The following is a 17,559-nucleotide window of genomic DNA, read 5'->3' as shown; positions in this document are numbered from 1 at the left end:
GTTCCAACTCATTAAACCTGGGCTGACCAACATGGCAGCTATAAACCAGAGGTGGCCACGTAAATTTAAATTCAATTAAAAATTCAGTTGCTCAGGCACAGCTGCCACTTTTACAAGTGCTGTGGCCACACGTGGCTTCTGGCTATCACACTGAACAGCACAGGCCTGGAACATTTCCAGAGCTATTTAATTATTTCACAGATAGTCTGTGTGATTATTTCACTTAGTGTAGACTCTCGCTTAACTTTTATTATTTATGTCATTTAGTTCAATTCCTCTTCACAACAGCCCTGCGAGTTTGGTAGCAGTAAGATCATTATTCTCATTTCAGAAAATGAGAAAATGAAGCACAAAGAGGTTAACCTGCCCACAGCCACAGGGCAGCAGCCGCGCTGGCATTTCACTGTGTAATTTGGAGAGAAAATAGATTCGTGCCCAGAAACGGCCCCTCTCAGAGTCCCGGGCGTTTAACCGTTGCTGGGTTCCTTCCCGTGAAAGCAAGAATCTTATTTTATTCGACCTCAAATCCCCAGGGCCCACTTCCATATCCATAATCTGCACAAATGTGTGAATACATCCCAAGGAATCTCCTCTAAAATGGTTATCAGGAAACCGGGCATCCTGCTTGCTCCACGCTAGGAGACTCGACCTCATGGACCACAAAAGCACCTCTCATCTTTCTAAGTCAGAAGAGTAGCTAGTTTGCAGCACAGAATTTTAGAGCTAGAAGGTCCCCGAGATAAGATATAAGATGGCGAATCGATGTTTGCATCGAGGATGGGGTCTGCCAGGGACCGGGCACTCTGAGAAGAGATGGGGACCAATTACCCAAGTCGCGGTGGGCAGTGGGTTGGGAGGGTGGCTGTCTCTCACCACAGTCCTAAACCCATTCTTTTACAGATGAGAAAATTGACACCAGAAGGGAGCACAGGCCTCAGCCATACCACATCCTCCAGGCAGAACTCCACACTGTCCTACCAGCCCAGCCTGGCAGGGTAACACCCTCAGGCTACGAGGGCAAACAGTGCCAACATGAGAAAAAAAGAAATCCAAGGAAAATCCCCAAATCCTAGAGCATGGTATCTCTATCTTATCTGGGTCACTGCCCTGTCCCCACAAAGAGATCTGAAAAGCCACTGGGAATTTCTCCCCAGGCCCATTTTGAGCTCCCCTTTCTGTCCTATGCAAATGACAGCTGGAGCAAGGCAGCTTCCTAAATGCCAAGCAGCCGGGCAGTTAGAGAAACAGCAGCCTGTGTCTGCAGCCCCGCCCCACCCTCTAGAGTGCAGACGCCATTCCCGGGCCTCTTACCTGCTCCTTATTGTTGCTGTTCAGTAAGCCGGGTTTCTTTTTCTTTTTAATGGGACTCGTGGATGTGTCCTGTGGCGAGTGGCCATTGGAGGAATGAGGAGGGCTGGGGAACTTTCTTTTCTGGGCTGTTCTCTCTGTGGAGCCAGGATCTGAAAGAGACACACAGGATCACGTATTTTAACGCAGTCAGGACTAGGCCCCGCAGTAAGCGGGGTGTGGAGGACACACTCATTTTGTCCCCAAACTTAATGCTATCTTATTGATCCTCCTAGAATATACTTACCCCACTGTCTTCATCGCATGTCTCAAAGAGGTAAGACGGTCTTTCTTTTGCATACATAACATTTCTGTGAAATTTGTAATTTATGGCCAAAATAAAAAAATTGAGAAACTTCAAATAATACCCTAGATTTGGGGCTTCTATTTAAAAAAAAAAAAAAAATCAGAGCCTGCAGGGCCTTATACAACCAGATAGAGCTGAACACTTGCCAGCCACTTTTTAGAAGGGAATATGCCCTCTATTTTGCCCAAATCCCCACCATTCCCTTTGTTGATAAAGGTCCATCTAGTCAAAGTTATGGTTTTCCAGTAGTCATGTATGGCTGTGAGAGTTGGACCATAAAGAAGGCTGAATGCCAGAGAACTGACGCTTTCGAACTGTAGTGTTGGTGAAGACTCTTGAGAGTTTCTTGGACTGCAAGGAGATCAAACCAGTCAATCCTAGAGGAAATCAAATCATTGGAAGGACTGATGCTGAAGCTCCAATACTTTGGCCACCTGATGCAAAGAGCCAACTCATTGGAAAAGACCCTGATGCTGGGGAAGACTGAAGGCGAAAGGAGAAGGGGGCAGCAGAGGATGAGATGGTTGGATGGTATCACTGACCCAATGGACATGAATTTGGGAGACAGTGAAGGACAGGGAAGCCGGATGTGCTGCAGCCCATGGGGTCACAAACAGTCAGACATGACTTAGCGACTGAACAAGAACCACCACCAGCCTTCCCTACTGTGTCCCTGTTGACCAGGTCATGAACCAGCAGCCATGAGCTGCACACACCCAAGAAAAGAAAGTGAAGTCGCTCAGTTGTGCCCAACTCTTTGCAACCCCATGGACTATAGCCTACCAGGCTCCTCTGTCCATGGAATTTTCCAGGCAAGAGTACTGGAGTGGGTTGCCATTTCCTTCTCCAGGGTATCTTCCCGACCCAGGGATCAAACCCAGGTCCCCCGCATTACAGGCAGACGCTTTACCGTCTGAGCTACCCGAGTCACAAACCCAAGGCTGATGGCAAAAGCAGGAAACCATGAGAGACAGGCCAAGAAAAGAAGGCCACATACTTTTAAGAAAATGAAGGCAAACATAACTCGTGGTAGAAGACAAATATTTATTCACGTTTATCAGATTAACAAAGTATAACTATGTAAAAAATATACATATACCCCACCCACAGGAGTTCCCATGACCCAATCACCCGTAGATAACTTGTTTGTGACTATCCTCCAAACAGAGATCAACAGAAAGCTGCATTCTCACCCGCGTCTCATCTGAAAAATACCAACGCCACCCTCGACAATCCGTTTCTATTTTTATTCTCCCCGTACCTCATTTTAACACAAACATTCACACAACCATCCTATCTTCACCTGCAAAGATCTGAATCCGTTTCATGCCTGATGGCTCTCCCACTAGCTGACGGAGGCCTGGAGCCCCTGCTATGCTTGAGGAATGAAAACTCCAGGGACCAGAAGAGCACAGGACTGTGCCAAGAACACAGGTGGCAGAATGGGATACAGAGTTCAGAAAGATGACTATCTGCGAAGATGGCCTGATGACGTTCCCCAGTTCCAGGGTTAACTCTCGGGCAAGTCCCAGCATGCGGGCTCTGCTGTGTGTAACCAGCCTGTGTCTGGGATGGTGGCCAGAGCTGCTGGGGCAGATCACCATGGTCCAAGGGCTGGAGCACCCTCCAGCATGCTTCAGACAATGGACCACTTTTGCAAAATCCAATCCACACCAGGGAGTTCTCTCTGCTCACCAGGCAGGCTGCAGGAAAATCCTGAACAAATGTTTGGAGTGCTGCACTGAGACCAGCCCCGAGAGGAAATTAAATGCTAACCACAGGCACCTTGAGGGAGAAGAGACCTCCGAGTCAAGGGGCCACCCCACAGACATCAAAACAGAGGCCTGGAGAGCCCAAAGGGATGGCTCAGAGGCACACAACAGCTAGTTAGTGGGGAAATGCACTAAAAAGATGTAGCCTAGGATTGGCAAGTTTCCCCGGTGAGAACCTCCTCTCATTCCCACAGGGATCCTCACCTCACATCACCATCATACGTGAAAATGCGCACGTTCTCCAGAGGGTCTCTGACCTAACAATCTCCTCCTAGAAACATTCTACAGGCCTGGTCACAGGGCAGCAAAGCATATACAAGATGATTCAACTGCAGCACTTGGTGTTACAGCTAAGACTAGAAAGGACTTCCGTGTCCACAAACTGGGAGTTGGCCTGAACATACAGTGGGATACAGCCATGAAGAAGAACAAATCACCTTGAGACAAACTGCCGTGTGATAATCTCCGAGCTTCTGGGTCAGGTTAAACAGCATGCAAATACCAATGACGTTCTCCACAGAACTAAAAAAATTACAATTTTAAAATCTGTATAGGAACACAAAGACCCTGAATAGCCAAAACAATCTTGAGAAAGAAGAACGGAGCTGGAGGAATCACACTCTCTGACTTCAGACTATATTATTTAATACAAAGCTACACTCATCACAACACTTTGGTACTGGCATAAAAACAAGACACATAGATCAATGCAACAAGACAGAGAGCCCAAAAATAAACCCACACACTTATGGTCGATCTATGACAAAGGAGGCAAGAATATACAATGGAGAAAAGACAGTCTCTTCAATAAGCGGTACTGGGAAAACTGCACAGCTACATGTAGAATAAAATTAGAACATTCTCTAACACCATATACAAAAAAGTAATGCATGTCTAGCACCCTTAATAGACCAAAAGACACAGCCCAAAAAAGATGGGTTGGTTTGAATTAGCTTGGTTTTTTTCGGGGGTTTTTTTTTTTCTCCTCCATTTTGTTTGGGTTTTTTGTTTCTTTTTGAAAAAGATGTTTTCATATATACTCATATTTACATAAGCCTAAAATACTCCTAGTTGAACCCAAAAGCGTAAGTTCTTAATGGGGACCGGAGGTTGCCTCGGCGGAGGAGAATCTGCAAGGAGTGGACGCAGGACTTCTTTCTTCTTTCCACTGTGTATCCTGCTGTACTTGACCATGTTCCTGAACTACTTTAACAAAATAAGGAAAAATAAAAAGGAAGTATTTAGAAGGTACAGTGTCATATTTAAAAAAAAAACAAACAGTAGGTGCAAACCAAAGCCAGTAATGAGCAAATGACAGAGGCCTGACTCAGGATAAAAAATGTGACCAGATGTACAAGCTTAGGGTTGATCCGTGCGGGCCTACAGACCCCAGGAAGGAGCTTGAAATTTGTTCTGTGTGCATCTAATAAAACCAAATAACCCCATTTATGTATCAGAGGACAAGTGTTTAACAAAATCATTTTGGGGGCTCAAAGGAGATGTGTCCCAGAAGAAATGGTACCCGGGCCAGGCAAAACTGAAAGCTGCTGGGCCAAGGTGTTGCTTCTGTACGTACTGTTCCCTTAGTGTACAAAGTTTGAAAGAGGAGAGCACATGAGCAAAGTCAGGCCAGTGGAAAGCTAGGAAAGTGTTTGGGGAAAACACAAATAACCACTGACTCTTGAACAACAGGGGTTGGGCCCTCAACCACCACCGCAGTTGAAAATCCACATACTGCTATCTCTGCCTCAAAAACAAAGGAATTGATAAAGGACTCACCAAAAAGCAGGAAGCTGAAGCAATCTGGATAGAATCAGGACTCAAGCCCTGGTTTTTTGTGATCCCACATACTGTGATCTGTAATCAAACACAAACTTTTCCCCGCACTTAAAAATTGGTAAAATGAAAACGCGTGCGTGCTCACTCAGTTGCGTCCGACTCTTTGTGACCCCCATGGACTGCAGCCTGCCAGGCTCCTCTGTCCATGGGATTTCCCAGGCAAGAAAATTGGAGTGCGTTGCCATTTCCTACTCCAGGGGATCTTCCTGACCCAGGGATTCAACCTGTGTGGCCTGCATTGGCAGGCCGATTCTTTATCATTGAGCCACCCGGGAAGCCCAAAATGAAAAGACAAGTATTCTATGTATTGAAAAAAAATCCACGTGTAAGTGGATCAGAGTAGATTCAACACATGTTCTTCAAGAGTCAAGTTTAGCGTATCGATGTTTCTCGATGGAGTACTAGTGGATTTTGGAAAGGATGGCCCCTCCTCATAGCAAGGACAACCCCAGCCCCCTCATTCCCGCTGCCATTGACGGTCCCAAACACTGTGACAAACAAAAGCACCCCCAAATACTTCCTGAACCCTCCCAGGAGTGGTACCAGCCTCCTGGAGCACCTCAGAGCTAGAGTATGGGGCACAGTGGATGGAACCCACAGCCCAGCCCACGCCTGGTCAACCTCGGGCCAGAAATGGCTCCAGCTCCTCCCTGAGCCATCTAAATCATCCGCCTGTGGCTGAGATCTCCTAGGACAATGGTTCCCCATGCAAGTGTTGTTCCCACACTAGCTGCAGCATCACCTATGAATTTGCCGGAAGTGCATGTTCTCAGGCTCCATGTCAGATCTACAGAATCAGAAACTGGAGCAAGGCCCAGCAATCTGGGGCTTAGGCAGGCTTCTGGAGGATTCGGGAGCACGCTAATTTGAGCTGCTCTCGCCTATGTGTTTGGGAGACAGAGTCTGAGTTCTCCAGTCTCAAGAATTGCCCTTATACCTGTGGCGGATTCATTTTGATATCTGGCAAAACTAATACAATTTTGTAAAGTTTAAAAATAAAATAAAATTTAAAAAACAAACAAACAAAAATAAATAAACAAATGTAAAAAAAAAAAAAAAAAAAAAAAAAAGAATTGCCTTGCCTTCCTCATCGCTATCTGGAGGGTTGGTTCAGGACCCCAGGAAACAGAAGCCAAGAATGAGGCAAGGAGAAAGAATTGAAACAGCTGAACAACTTTGCCTCCTTCTCAGGACCTCGGGGACACATCTGTAAAATGGGAGGAAAGGTAAGGAAAGGGACCAGACCAGTTCTTACCTGGAGTCCATGAAAGTGCCTCAAGGCCCCATGAGCTACCTGCCACAGTTCTATACGTGGATGCAGCTTCCTGAGAAAGGGGGCCTGAGCCTATTTCACCTTCTTAAAGGTGAATCGACTCTAAAGATCAAAAAGCTATAGGACCAGAGGATCCTAAAGTCTTTTAACTTTGAAATTCTTTAATGATACATGAAAGAGTAGGATGGGGCAGGGGGGGTGGGAGTCACTAGAAATTAATATACTCATAAGCCATTGAGAGTGGAGGAAGCAGTTTTCCCCAAGGCCACCGGGAAATAAAAGGGCAGGAGGGTCTAACTCAGTGAGAGGAGGGGGTCTGACCCAAGGCTGCCCACACCCCAGAGGATCCTCAACCTTCTAGTCTGAGCAAAACAGAAGAAAATGCCCAATTCTGTTCACGGTTACACATACAGCAACTCACTCCAGAGTTAAGGTGAGTATCTGTACAGTGGCTGTATCCAAGGGGATACAAGAAATTTAATAGGATCCAAACAACAGACACATCTGTCAACAGCAGAGGCTCTCACTGAAGCCTCTTAGGGAGAAAAACTGAGAAATGCCTGTTGGATTCAGTGTCCTTCTGAGATACGAGACAGCAGGCCGGCAGCATTCCGATTACCAGCCTACCCACTCCAGTGGAGGCCAGGCCTCTGCTGGTGATAGAATGGTGGGTGGGAACCTTGCTGTAGTCATGGTAACAAAGCTGCCTTGAAGACCTTTTCCAGAAAGCTGAGTCAAAGGTTTTTGGGGTTTTTTTCCCTTTTTGATGATTTAATTCTGACAGGGACATATTTCTAAATGCATTTCATGTATAAATTTGGAATGATGATGATACACACCCACTGTGCACCGAATCACCCGGGAAACGGTTCACCCTTGATCTGAGAGACCTTCCTGGCAAAGTGGCAGGACCTGGGATGCTCTGGGCCTGGCCCACGCCCACTCCCCCAAAGTCAGTCTGGTTCTGAAGGAGTTAACATGGGCAAGAGAGCAGAGCAGAGAAGAAAAGGCCAGGAGCTGTGACTCAGGAAAACAGCTTGGCATGGAGCAGGAAGCAGGAGAATTTCCCCTCCTGTGACATTTCGCTGAAATCTTAATAATATGGCAAGTCTCCTGGGTATTAGGAGCCAGGCTTGTGACGCCATCCTCCCCGAACCCGGGTCTTGTGAAAGGCCAGAAATAATCCCACTCAGCCCTTCCTAGATGTCCCTTGACACAAGGGACGCCCTCCTCCCAGATAACGCACCCACAGGTAGTAACAGCTAAGATGCGCTTGTATTGTACACAATGCACCAAGCCCTGTTCAAAATGCCTCCCGTGTCCTTCCCTCTAAGTCACTGGCCCAAGAGCACACAAGCGGCCAGGCTGGGATTCAAGCCCAGGCAGCAGAACTCCAAGGCCCACGGGTTGGGCCTCACCCCAGGGAGAGAGGCTTGCCTCAGGTCTGTTGCCCGAAAACTTCCTAATTCAGGGTCTTTGTGTTCAACAGCACACACTCCTTTTGCTCCGATCACGCGGGATGTGGGGGTTGGGGTGCTCCAGGAACCAGGAGGAAGATGGAAAATTGTGACTGTGTCACCTGCAACGATGCACGGTATTGAAGCACATCCCACCTCCCAACCTCACAGGTGGCACCACAGCCTGGCTGGCATCACAGAACAGGCCAGTGGGGAGCGGCGCTCCACGGCCATCTGCCTTCCCCCACCACTCCTCCCCAGTGTCCATCCATCCATCCATCCAGGCACCCCTGCCCCCACCCACATCCGGCACCTGAGTCACAGCTCCCCCGCCCTTCTCCAGAGTCCAGGAAATGACACACCAATTACAGGGAATTGTCTCCTCCAGAGAGGGAAGGGGCCCCAGCCGAAGGCCAGGCGCTTCCTGGGGAGGACCAGCCCAGTAGTGTGTTTTTATGGGTGTTAAATTTCCCTGATGCTGTCAATAGCGAGGCGGCCAGGGAGGGGCTGAATGAAACAGGCCCGGACCAGCACCAAAGGCCACAGAGGTGGGGTGACCCACCATCAGCTGGCTGGAGATGGACAGTCTCAGGCAAACCCGGACAAGCTGGTCACCCTACACTGAAGTCAGGCCGGGCGGCACAGGATACAGGGCAGTCAGGACATGTGAGAGTGCAGTGTGGCTCTAAGCAAGTTCCTTAACCTCTCTGTGCCTCCATGCTTCCTTCCGGCAGATGGAGATGGCAGTACCCCATGGAGTAATCCACAGATTAAACAGAGTTAATTCATGAGATGCACTTGGTAAGACAGAGAGGAAGCACTGGATAAACTGCAGCTAGTTCTTTTAAAAAGCAACACACATCCACATCCCCCTTCTTTCTCATCTTCCTCCTCTTCCATCCTTCTCCAAAAACAGAGTCGATTTCTCCGAGAAAGCGTGTTAAATCAAGGCCACAAATTCTGTTATGGAAATACCAGCCTATATAAAGTGGAGACGGGAAAGAGCCCAGGACGTGATGTCTCCACGTCCATCAGATCGTACAGAGTCCAGGTTTCCCCCTGCCACAGCGAAGGCAGGGGCAGGGGCAGACCGGAGGCCTGCGGAGGCTCAACCACGAAAGCAGGCGCCATAGCTGCCCGCCTTCATCGTGGCCTCCTTCCAGCATGACCACAGGCCGCTCTTTACCAGGAGCAGCAGAGCCCAGTGCGGCTCATCCTTTCCGAGCCTTTCCCAAAGACGCAGAGCAGGTACCCTAACAGACCTCCCTCCCCAGGAATCCTTCAGGCCCTCTCCAGCCAGTCATTACATCATAATGAAACAAAAGCCCGGAATTTCCTCCAGGCCCGGAGCAGAAAAGGAGAGGAATCTAGAGCAAAACGTGGGGGCGGGGAGGGGACAACGGTTCTCTTGCCACGGACCAGGTCCCGGCCACGAGGAATCAGTGAGTGACCGAAACGCTCAGGTGAACAGTCTGCGGACCAGGGACCCACAAAAGCTGGAAGACACGGCCGCGACCTGGGCCTCCCAGGGAAAGGCCACCCTGGCCTAAGCCGGGCTCCTTTAAAGGTCTCCCGCATGTGACTGTGAACTTCCAAATCAGGGAAAGAAGGGCTGGAATGCAGATGAGGAAACGGGTCGTTCTCAACTTGGGGGACACGTCACTGGACCAGAATCTGGGTACCTCGGAGATCCAAGCGAGCGAGGGGCAGATAACCCTGCGAACGGGGCACTTACCTGCCATTGAGAAAGCTCTGCCGTTCGGAGGGCCTAGCCTCTCTTTAAAAGAGAACAGAGGCTCACACATGGCACACATTCCTGCTTCCGGATGCTCAGCGGCCTCTCCCAGGGGGAGGAGGAAGCGGCAGGGCCGGCAGGCTAAGAGTCACCGCTTCCCAGGCCGGCCAGCGGGGCCGGGACAGCCTCGCCTCCCTGCAATCAGACAGCCCGAGGCCCACGACAGGCCTCTGTGTCCCCCAGGCTTGCAGGCTCTCATTTATCACCCTCAGCAGACAGCGGCTCGGCTGAGCTGAAAATCTTCAGTGCCAGCACCAGAGAGCCATTTATTTCGCTGATGTGAATAAACACAACAAATTGCATGGTTCTACTTGGCCCGACTGAGAATATCAAAAGGGAGGGTGGGGGTGGGGGAATGAAAGTTGGGGTGGCTTGCATTTTGAAGGTGGGTTTGTTTTTTTTTTTCAATAATTGTCTCCAATTTAGTTCTGATGCGCCTCTCCCAGAAATGAGAAAACCATCTTCCCACTGTACAGACTCAGTCTCCCTCTCCCCCACCCTCCTCCCTTTCCACCTCCCTCTTTCTCCTCTCTCTCTCTCCCACCCAATAATGCAGAAGTGGTGATTAATGGGCACATTCATATGTAAAAGATGAACTTCCAAACTCTCCCGGCCAGACAGAGAGATGGCTTCCACCAAGGGAAGGAGAAGAGGCTGATTTACAAATGAATTCCCTGTTTAGCCTTCAATATCTAGAGGCAATGGCAACCCAGTAGCCCTTTCTCCTTCCCCCACCCCGCCTCCCCCAATCCCAGCTGGGATGAAGCCTCTGGAAAAAACGACAACATCTCAACAGGAATTTCCTGGTTCCCGAATGCCAAGCTCTTTCAGGCTTTACAGAGCGAAGGCAGGGCCCAACTCCCTAAGAAAAAAACCCGCTGTGCCCCACCCACCCCCCTCAGCAGGTCTAGGCCCAGAAGGCTGGCAATCCAACGCGTGTACACAGACGAGGCCTTTAAAGACCCGCCAGACTGCCACAAAGAAAATGTGGAGGAACCAGTTGCCCCCGGCCTTTACAGTGCAGCTGGCAGAGGAGCAAGGTCGCAGGAGGAGTTGGTCCCAGCGCCCCAAGCCCGTGTGCATTATTTATCCGGGCGGCAGGGACTCGGCTCAGGTTCTGGAAAGCTCAGGTGCTGGTGGGTGGCTTTCAAACTGCAATGGGGAATTGCAGCATCAGAAGGCCAGTTCCGAAACAAAAAGACTGCCAGCCGCCAGCTGAAGTAGCAAAGTGGGTTGGAGAAGAAAGCGGCCACAGGGAAGGGGGTGGGCAGATGAAGAGGTGCTGCCCCCGGTGGTAACCAGGCAACGTTCCCCACCCACCCTGGGCGGGGTCTGGCCTCTCTATAAATCGCCTTAATGAAGACAAAGAAAATTCTCTAGAAGACACCAGAGAAGAAGGGACAGGCCCTCTAGTCACCTCATTGCCTTTTTTCTTTTTTTTTTTGGAGGAAGCAAAGATGTTAGGCCCAGAATGTCACTCAAATTACCCCGGTCAAAAGGACGCCCTCACATCACCTGGATATGGAGGCCCCCAGGCTTCAGCGTGTACAGAAGCATGGGTTAGCACGGCCAGTACAACACGCCGTCAGAGCAAAGTCAAAGATGGGCAGTGACTCCAATGTCATCCACAGGGGACTGACGCACCATCATAAAATGAAATAGGGAAGGAAGCACGTCTTTATGTACTGGCGTGGGGCAAAATCCAAGTGCAAAAAGGCCAGAAATAGAACCTGGGTGAAAGAAATAGGAGCTGCGTGGGCTCCGGGTTTGCAAAGGCCTGGAGGAACACCCAGGAAAATCAGCCAGCACGGAACTCCTCTTTGAATGCTTTCTGATCCCAGTCACGTATTTAACTATTTAAGGTATTTTTAAATGGCCATGGGGAGAAATGGATGATAACAACAAGATTTACGGGGCTCCCAGTACATGCCAGGGACCACGTCTGCACCCCACCCCCCGCACGCAGGAGAAATTCAGAACATCTCCCACACCCCACCACCCTCTCCCTACCCGGACATTAATGAGGAGCTGCTCTTAAGGGGCTCAGGTGTCTGAAACAGTGAAAAACTGGTTCTCAACCCGTTCCCCTCAGGGGACACTTGGCAATGTCTGGAGACAGTTCTGGCTGTCACAACCAGACAAAGAGAGGGGGTTGCTACCTGGACTCTGAGTCCAGGGGTGCTGCCCAACACCCCACCGTGCTCAGGTCAACTCCCATCCCAGTAAATGATCGGGAACAGGACACGTCAATAGCACCCGATGAGAAAAACCCTGGCAGTAAAGAAACTAACAGGGAGCTGCCAGGCAGGTCTAACTCTGTGTCAATACACCACCCACGAAGGTTTCTGCAGCCATTAAGAAGGAAAATGATGCCTTATGTTTCACCTGGCGGCCCTGACTTCAGATTTCAAAGAGAAGAAAACAATGGGATCAGTCAGTCAACAAATAGTCACTGAGAAACTCCTAGACATCTGGGCTCCCTGAGAAACCACCCAGGGAAGGGCCCTGCCCCGCTGGGAGGACAGCCAGAGACAAACAGCACCAACAGCTCCCGTCGGTGGACCACGTATCACCTGCTCTCGACGAACCGACTGACTCCCCACTGCAGCTCTAGGAGGCAGTGGGGCCAGAGACTCCCCCCGTTTTACTGATGAGGAAACTGAGGCCCAGAGAAAAGCAAGCCCAGGAGGAAGTGACTAGTAAATAATGGATACAGAATATATTCCACCTAGAAATACTGAATGAGAAACTGATTACAGATGGACAAAAAGCTGAGCAGGACAAATACCGGGAATTTGTGAATAACACACTGGGGAGAGAGCATAACCAGGAAAGGATCTCTGCGCTTTCTTTCTCAAACTTGGCTTGTGTGAGTCACAGCTGATATTTATTAAGAAGCTACTTTACAAATCCTCCCCCAAATCCCATGAGGTAAGGATGGTTTTTGTTTGGACTTTCTGCTTTGGTTCTTGGCCATACCACATGGCGTTTGGAACTTCCCCGACCAGGGATCAAACCTGGGCCCTGCAGTTAAAGCACAGAATCCTAAACCAACGGACCACCAGTGAAGTCCAACGATGATGGTTTTGTACCCATTTCATAGGTGAGAGGTGAAATTACCTGTGCCTTAAGGCACGCAGGCCAAAGCAGCAGGCTGGGGCTCCATCATAGCTGGGTCCCACTCCAAAGACAACACCCCCTCCCCCAAATCAGTAAGCTGACTTTCCTGAAGTCCAGGGTGTCACCTAGTAATTCTCCATCACTACGGGTATGTTTACCAGTGGGGGGCTTCCCTGGTAGCTGAGCTGGTAAAAAAAAAAATCCGCCTGCAATGCAGGAGACCCCAGTTCAATTTCTGGGTCAGAAAGATCCCCTAGAGAAGGGAATGGTTACCCACTCCAGTATTCTGGCCTGGAAAATTCCATGGACTGTATAGTCCATGGGATCACAAAGAGTCAGACACAACTGAGTGACTTTCACACACAAGGGCATGTTTGGTGCCAGCCAACGTCAACACAACGCTGTTGTTCAGCACATGGCCTTTGGAGCCATACCCCACCAGGTCTAAATCCGAGCCCTGTCACCAAGTCCTTCGGCAAGTGACTTAACCTCTGTGCCTAGTCAACCCAGCTGTTAACTGTTAAAGACTCTTCCTTCAAGGACTGTTAGGAATAAAAGAGGTCTTGTGAGCACAGTGAACAGCTCAAAACACCACCAGTTATTACTGGTAAGTAACCTCGGTGCCAGGGCAAAGACATAAACCCAGAAATCTCAAACCAGTTTCCCCCAATCATTTTGCCTCTTCACCTTGATTTGCCCCCCAATGAGCCCTTCCCAGCCTGTTCCTGAAAAGGGTTCACTGATGGGAAATACCAGACTTTCATAGTAAGTCCTCCCAGGCTGGCACAAGTTCAACCAAGCCAGCTTCAAATCCCCTCAGGGCTCAGGATTTCCTCCCAGATCAAAGAAGAAGCACCAGGTTGGTGGCCCACAGACCCAGCCCCGCCGTGACCTTCCACCCTAGGTATGCCTCCTAACGCCCTCTCCTCCCTACTCAAGTGAGACTCAGGAAGCCTGGGTGAGCACTGGCCTCAGAATCCTAGTAATCCGCAACATGCGTGAAGAATGCCAGACCTGGCAGGGTCAGGATGGAGGCATGGAAGTGCCTACGTGGTGTCTGGCACACAGCAAGTGCTCTGCAGAGGGCTGTTCCTCCCCTGCCCACCCTCCTCCTGCCTGTTCCCACTTGGCCCGCCCTTCACAGTGGCCACCATCTTGATCCCAGCCCTGGGACTATTCACTTGCCCTTGCCAGCAGCCTTCTTCAAACCTAAAGAAAATAAGCCGTCCCCTACTTAAAACCCACTGCCAAGGGGCTTCCTGCAGACGCCCATCATCTTATCAGGACTCACCACACCCGCAGGGATCAGCCATGCCCATCTTTTTCCACCTTTCTTTTACTCAGTGCTAACCACAAACAGCTTCTTTTATGGCTCAGCTGGTAAAGAATCTGCCTGCAATGCGGGAGACCTGGGTTTGATCCCTGGGTTGGGAAGATCCCCTGGAGGAGGGAAAGGCTACCCCACTCCAGAATTCTGGCCTGGAGGGTCGCAAAGAGTCAGACGCGACTGAGCAACTTTCACTTTTAACCACAAACAGCCCCGAAGGGCCAATCTCATTTGTCCTGGCTGATTCTTCAACCTGGCACGTCCTATGCCCAATCTTCCCATAGTTGGCAACTTCTACTTTTAGCCTCAATAGTCACCTCCCCAGAGAAGCCTTCCCTTACCAACCCAGTCTCCGTGCTTCTTCTATCATCTTAAAATAGTTTCCGCCCCCACAGCCCGCCCCTTCATTGAAGTCATCTCTAGCTGGAAATTATCAAAACATTCTCTTTTTTACTGATTCACTAGCTTATTGTGTCTCCTCCAGAATGCGAACTCAATCTCAGTTTTTCTGTCTTTCTTTGCTGTAGCTCAATGCCTGACACCCAATGTGGCTCAGAGGCAGTCCCCAAACACACTGGACCAGCTAAATGAAGTGTGATCACAGCCAACTTCAGTTTTTCTTCCCAGGTCTAAGCATTTGTCCCGGGAAACCAAGACGGCCAGAGGGTCTTGGTGAAGCGGGCAGGGAGGATTACACAAAAGGGAGCCTTGCCATTCCAGGGTCTGAAAGAAACTGAAGGAGGAAATTCCCTTTCAACAGGTACTCGGCTATTCTCGCTTCTGGCCTAAAGAGCCCATTTTCCCCAAAGGAGGAGATTAAATGAGGATTTATATCTTGAACGTGATGGGGCCTAGCAACTAAACTCAATTACAGCGAAACCAAAGGCGGAAAACTCAGAAGGGTTTTCTCTGGCCACTTATTTCCTAACTCCCTCCATTCTTCTTGGGGAGAGCTGTTGTTTCAGAAAGATTTAGTGTTAGAAAAGAATGACTTTCTCCAGGGAAAACACACTCCCAACTGGGAGACTCCCCACTGTGATGATCGTTTACCACACCTCTTAACCCAGATTCTTGTCCCTTTTTCTTATCAGACCTTTTTAAGGCCACCGAGGTTCTCTTTTCCACGCCTCCCTGAAGGCTCGCCTGGACTGTCCAGCATGGCCCTGCAAGATGAAAAAAGGGGCCCATCGCATGGGCACTCATCCATGGGAAGCCAGCAAGATGGGCTCAGCCTCAAAAAGGGGAGAGTAAAAAATGACTTCTCAAGTTCATCTTCCCTCCATCCCACTCAACAGGCATGCGACAAGAGAAATGAACTCTGCTCTCTTCTGTCTCCATCTCTGTTTCCCTGGGCTTCTCAGATAAAAGCATTTTCACCCGGCTTGAGGGGAGTCTCGATTTGAAAGATATTTGTCAAGTAACTCTCAGCAACTACTAATATGTCTGGTCTCAACCCAAGAAATAGCAGCCTGGTTTAAAAGATGGTCCCCATGTTCCTGTGTGGGTATGGGCGGTTACTAGAGGCTGGTTAAGAAGGTGAAGGGCAAAACCAGATCAGTCTTACTAGGAAGAGGGCCCAAGTGACAGCTGATGAAATGAGCCAGTGATCTAGAAGAGAAGCAATGGCCAGGAAATCATCTGAGCAAACTGACAGCCCTGGCCTGGGTGGGAGATGGCCCCACGGAAGGATTCCAGACTGCATCCAGCCCACCCCTCACAACTGTGTGATTCTTCAGTTGTTGATATTTAGAAATTGGGAAAAACTGATCTAGAAATCCAGATTACTAGCTCCTCTTTAAAAAAAGAAAATTAAGATCAAGCCACAAAAAGTCCCCATTTCCACATGGTACGATCCTCCAGGCTGCTTCCCCTACCCTTAGGATGGAACATGAAATTCCCCATTTGCCAAGGTTTCCATCATTCTTAACTGTCAAGATAATTAATCGTAACCTTGAAAATCCCTTCAAGGCAGAGCAGAGAAGGGCAAAGCAGGTAAATAGTAGGATAAGAGATAAAGGATGCTTTGCTAAAATAGCCAAGATCCAGACAATGCAAGCCCAACATGGTATACCTTTGTTTATATTTTTCTAAGAGGAAGACAAAGGACAGATGAAAACATATCAAACTGTCAACTAGGTTACCTGGCAGAGGATATCTGAGCTTTTTCTTTGTATACTTCAGCTTGTTGCCAGGAGATGAACTGACTTTATCATTTGAAAAAATCCAGGGACTCGCCTGGAAGTGCAGTGGTTAAGACTCCACGTCTCCACTACAGTGGGTGCGGGTTCATCCCTGATCTGGGAATTAATATCCCACATGCTGCAAGGTGTGCTCAAAAAAAAAGATTAAAAAAAAGAAAAGAAAATCCAGGGCTTCCCTGGTAGTTCAGTGGTAAAGAATCCGCCTGCCAATGTGGGAGACACGGGTTCAATCCCTGCTCTGGGAGAATCCCACAAGCCACGGAGCAGCTAAGCCCATGCACAGCTATGAAGTCTGTGCTGTAGAGCCTGGGACCCGCAGCTACTGAAGTCTGTGCATCTTAGAGCCCATGCTTCACAACAAGAGAAGCCAACGCTCCACAGCGAGAAAGTAGCCCCTGCTCTCTGCAACCAGAGAGCAGCCTGCGCAGCAACAAAGACCCAGCTCAGCCAAAAGTAAATAAATAAAAATTTCTTTTTTAAAAAAAGCAAAGAAAATCCAATCAACCACTTTATTCCCTTAGTTTCTATTTCTTGCAAGAGAGTCTTCATTCAAAAAGCATTTATTGAGCAGCTACTACAAATCACGGTTTAGTCACTAAGTCGTGTCCAACTCTTGTGACCCCATGGACTGTAGCCCGCCAGGCTCGTCTGTCCATGGGATTCTCTAGGCAAGAATACTGGAGTGGGTTGCCATTTCCTTCTCCAGGGGATCTTGCCGACCCAGGAATTGAACCCAGGTCTCCCGCATTCAGGCAGATTCTTTACTGACTGAGCCACAAAGGAAGCCAGGACTAGAAATTGCTAGCCCACATTAAAGAGGTAAGAAGACCTGGTCCCTGTTATCAGTTCAGGAGGAGACACAACGAGAAAAGAATGCAACAATAGAGGCTGAAGGCTGGGGAGACGGGGGCCCAGCACATCCTGGATTCTTTTTCCCCCAGCCAGTGCACCAAGATGCCAAAGAGCCTGGCAGAAAGGCAGTTCAGAGGGGCCTGGATGGCAAATACCAGTTGAGAAGATGGGAAGATAGCTGTGTTCTTTCTTTGCACATCTTTTCAAAAAACAGCAAGCCCAGGAGAATCTAATCAAGGGAAATTTAAGACACCAATAGAATAATTTTT

The 17,559-nt window shown here is 49.2% G+C and overlaps 1 protein-coding gene and 1 long non-coding RNA gene across 29 annotated transcripts in view; one reads left to right on the top strand and one right to left on the bottom strand.

The window, feature by feature from the left end:
- Positions 1-17,559, bottom strand: part of ZMYND8 (zinc finger MYND-type containing 8) — a 122,367-nt gene that overhangs the window by 80,819 nt on the left and 23,989 nt on the right. For 25 of the 28 annotated variants that reach the window (XM_025263333.3, XM_006049987.4, XM_006049990.4 and 22 more), the window contains one exon: positions 1,312-1,460. In XM_025263333.3, the coding sequence (XP_025119118.1) occupies positions 1,312-1,460 (149 nt within the window). Of the gene's footprint in view, positions 1-1,311; positions 1,461-1,594; positions 1,619-9,730; positions 10,070-14,201; positions 14,399-17,559 lie in introns of those variants that run through there. The other 3 variants (XM_044927566.2, XM_006049978.4, XM_044927572.2) reach the window with 3 other exon arrangements.
- On the top strand, positions 14,864-15,409 carry LOC112578686. Its single transcript, XR_006544324.1, has 2 exons — positions 14,864-14,997; positions 15,329-15,409. It is a non-coding gene; the product is annotated as an uncharacterized LOC112578686 (long non-coding RNA).

This window comes from Bubalus bubalis, chromosome 14 (genome assembly GCF_019923935.1).
Source record: "Bubalus bubalis isolate 160015118507 breed Murrah chromosome 14, NDDB_SH_1, whole genome shotgun sequence".
NCBI classification, from domain to species: domain Eukaryota; kingdom Metazoa; phylum Chordata; class Mammalia; order Artiodactyla; family Bovidae; genus Bubalus; species Bubalus bubalis.
This window is presented reverse-complemented; position numbering and strand designations above follow the sequence as displayed.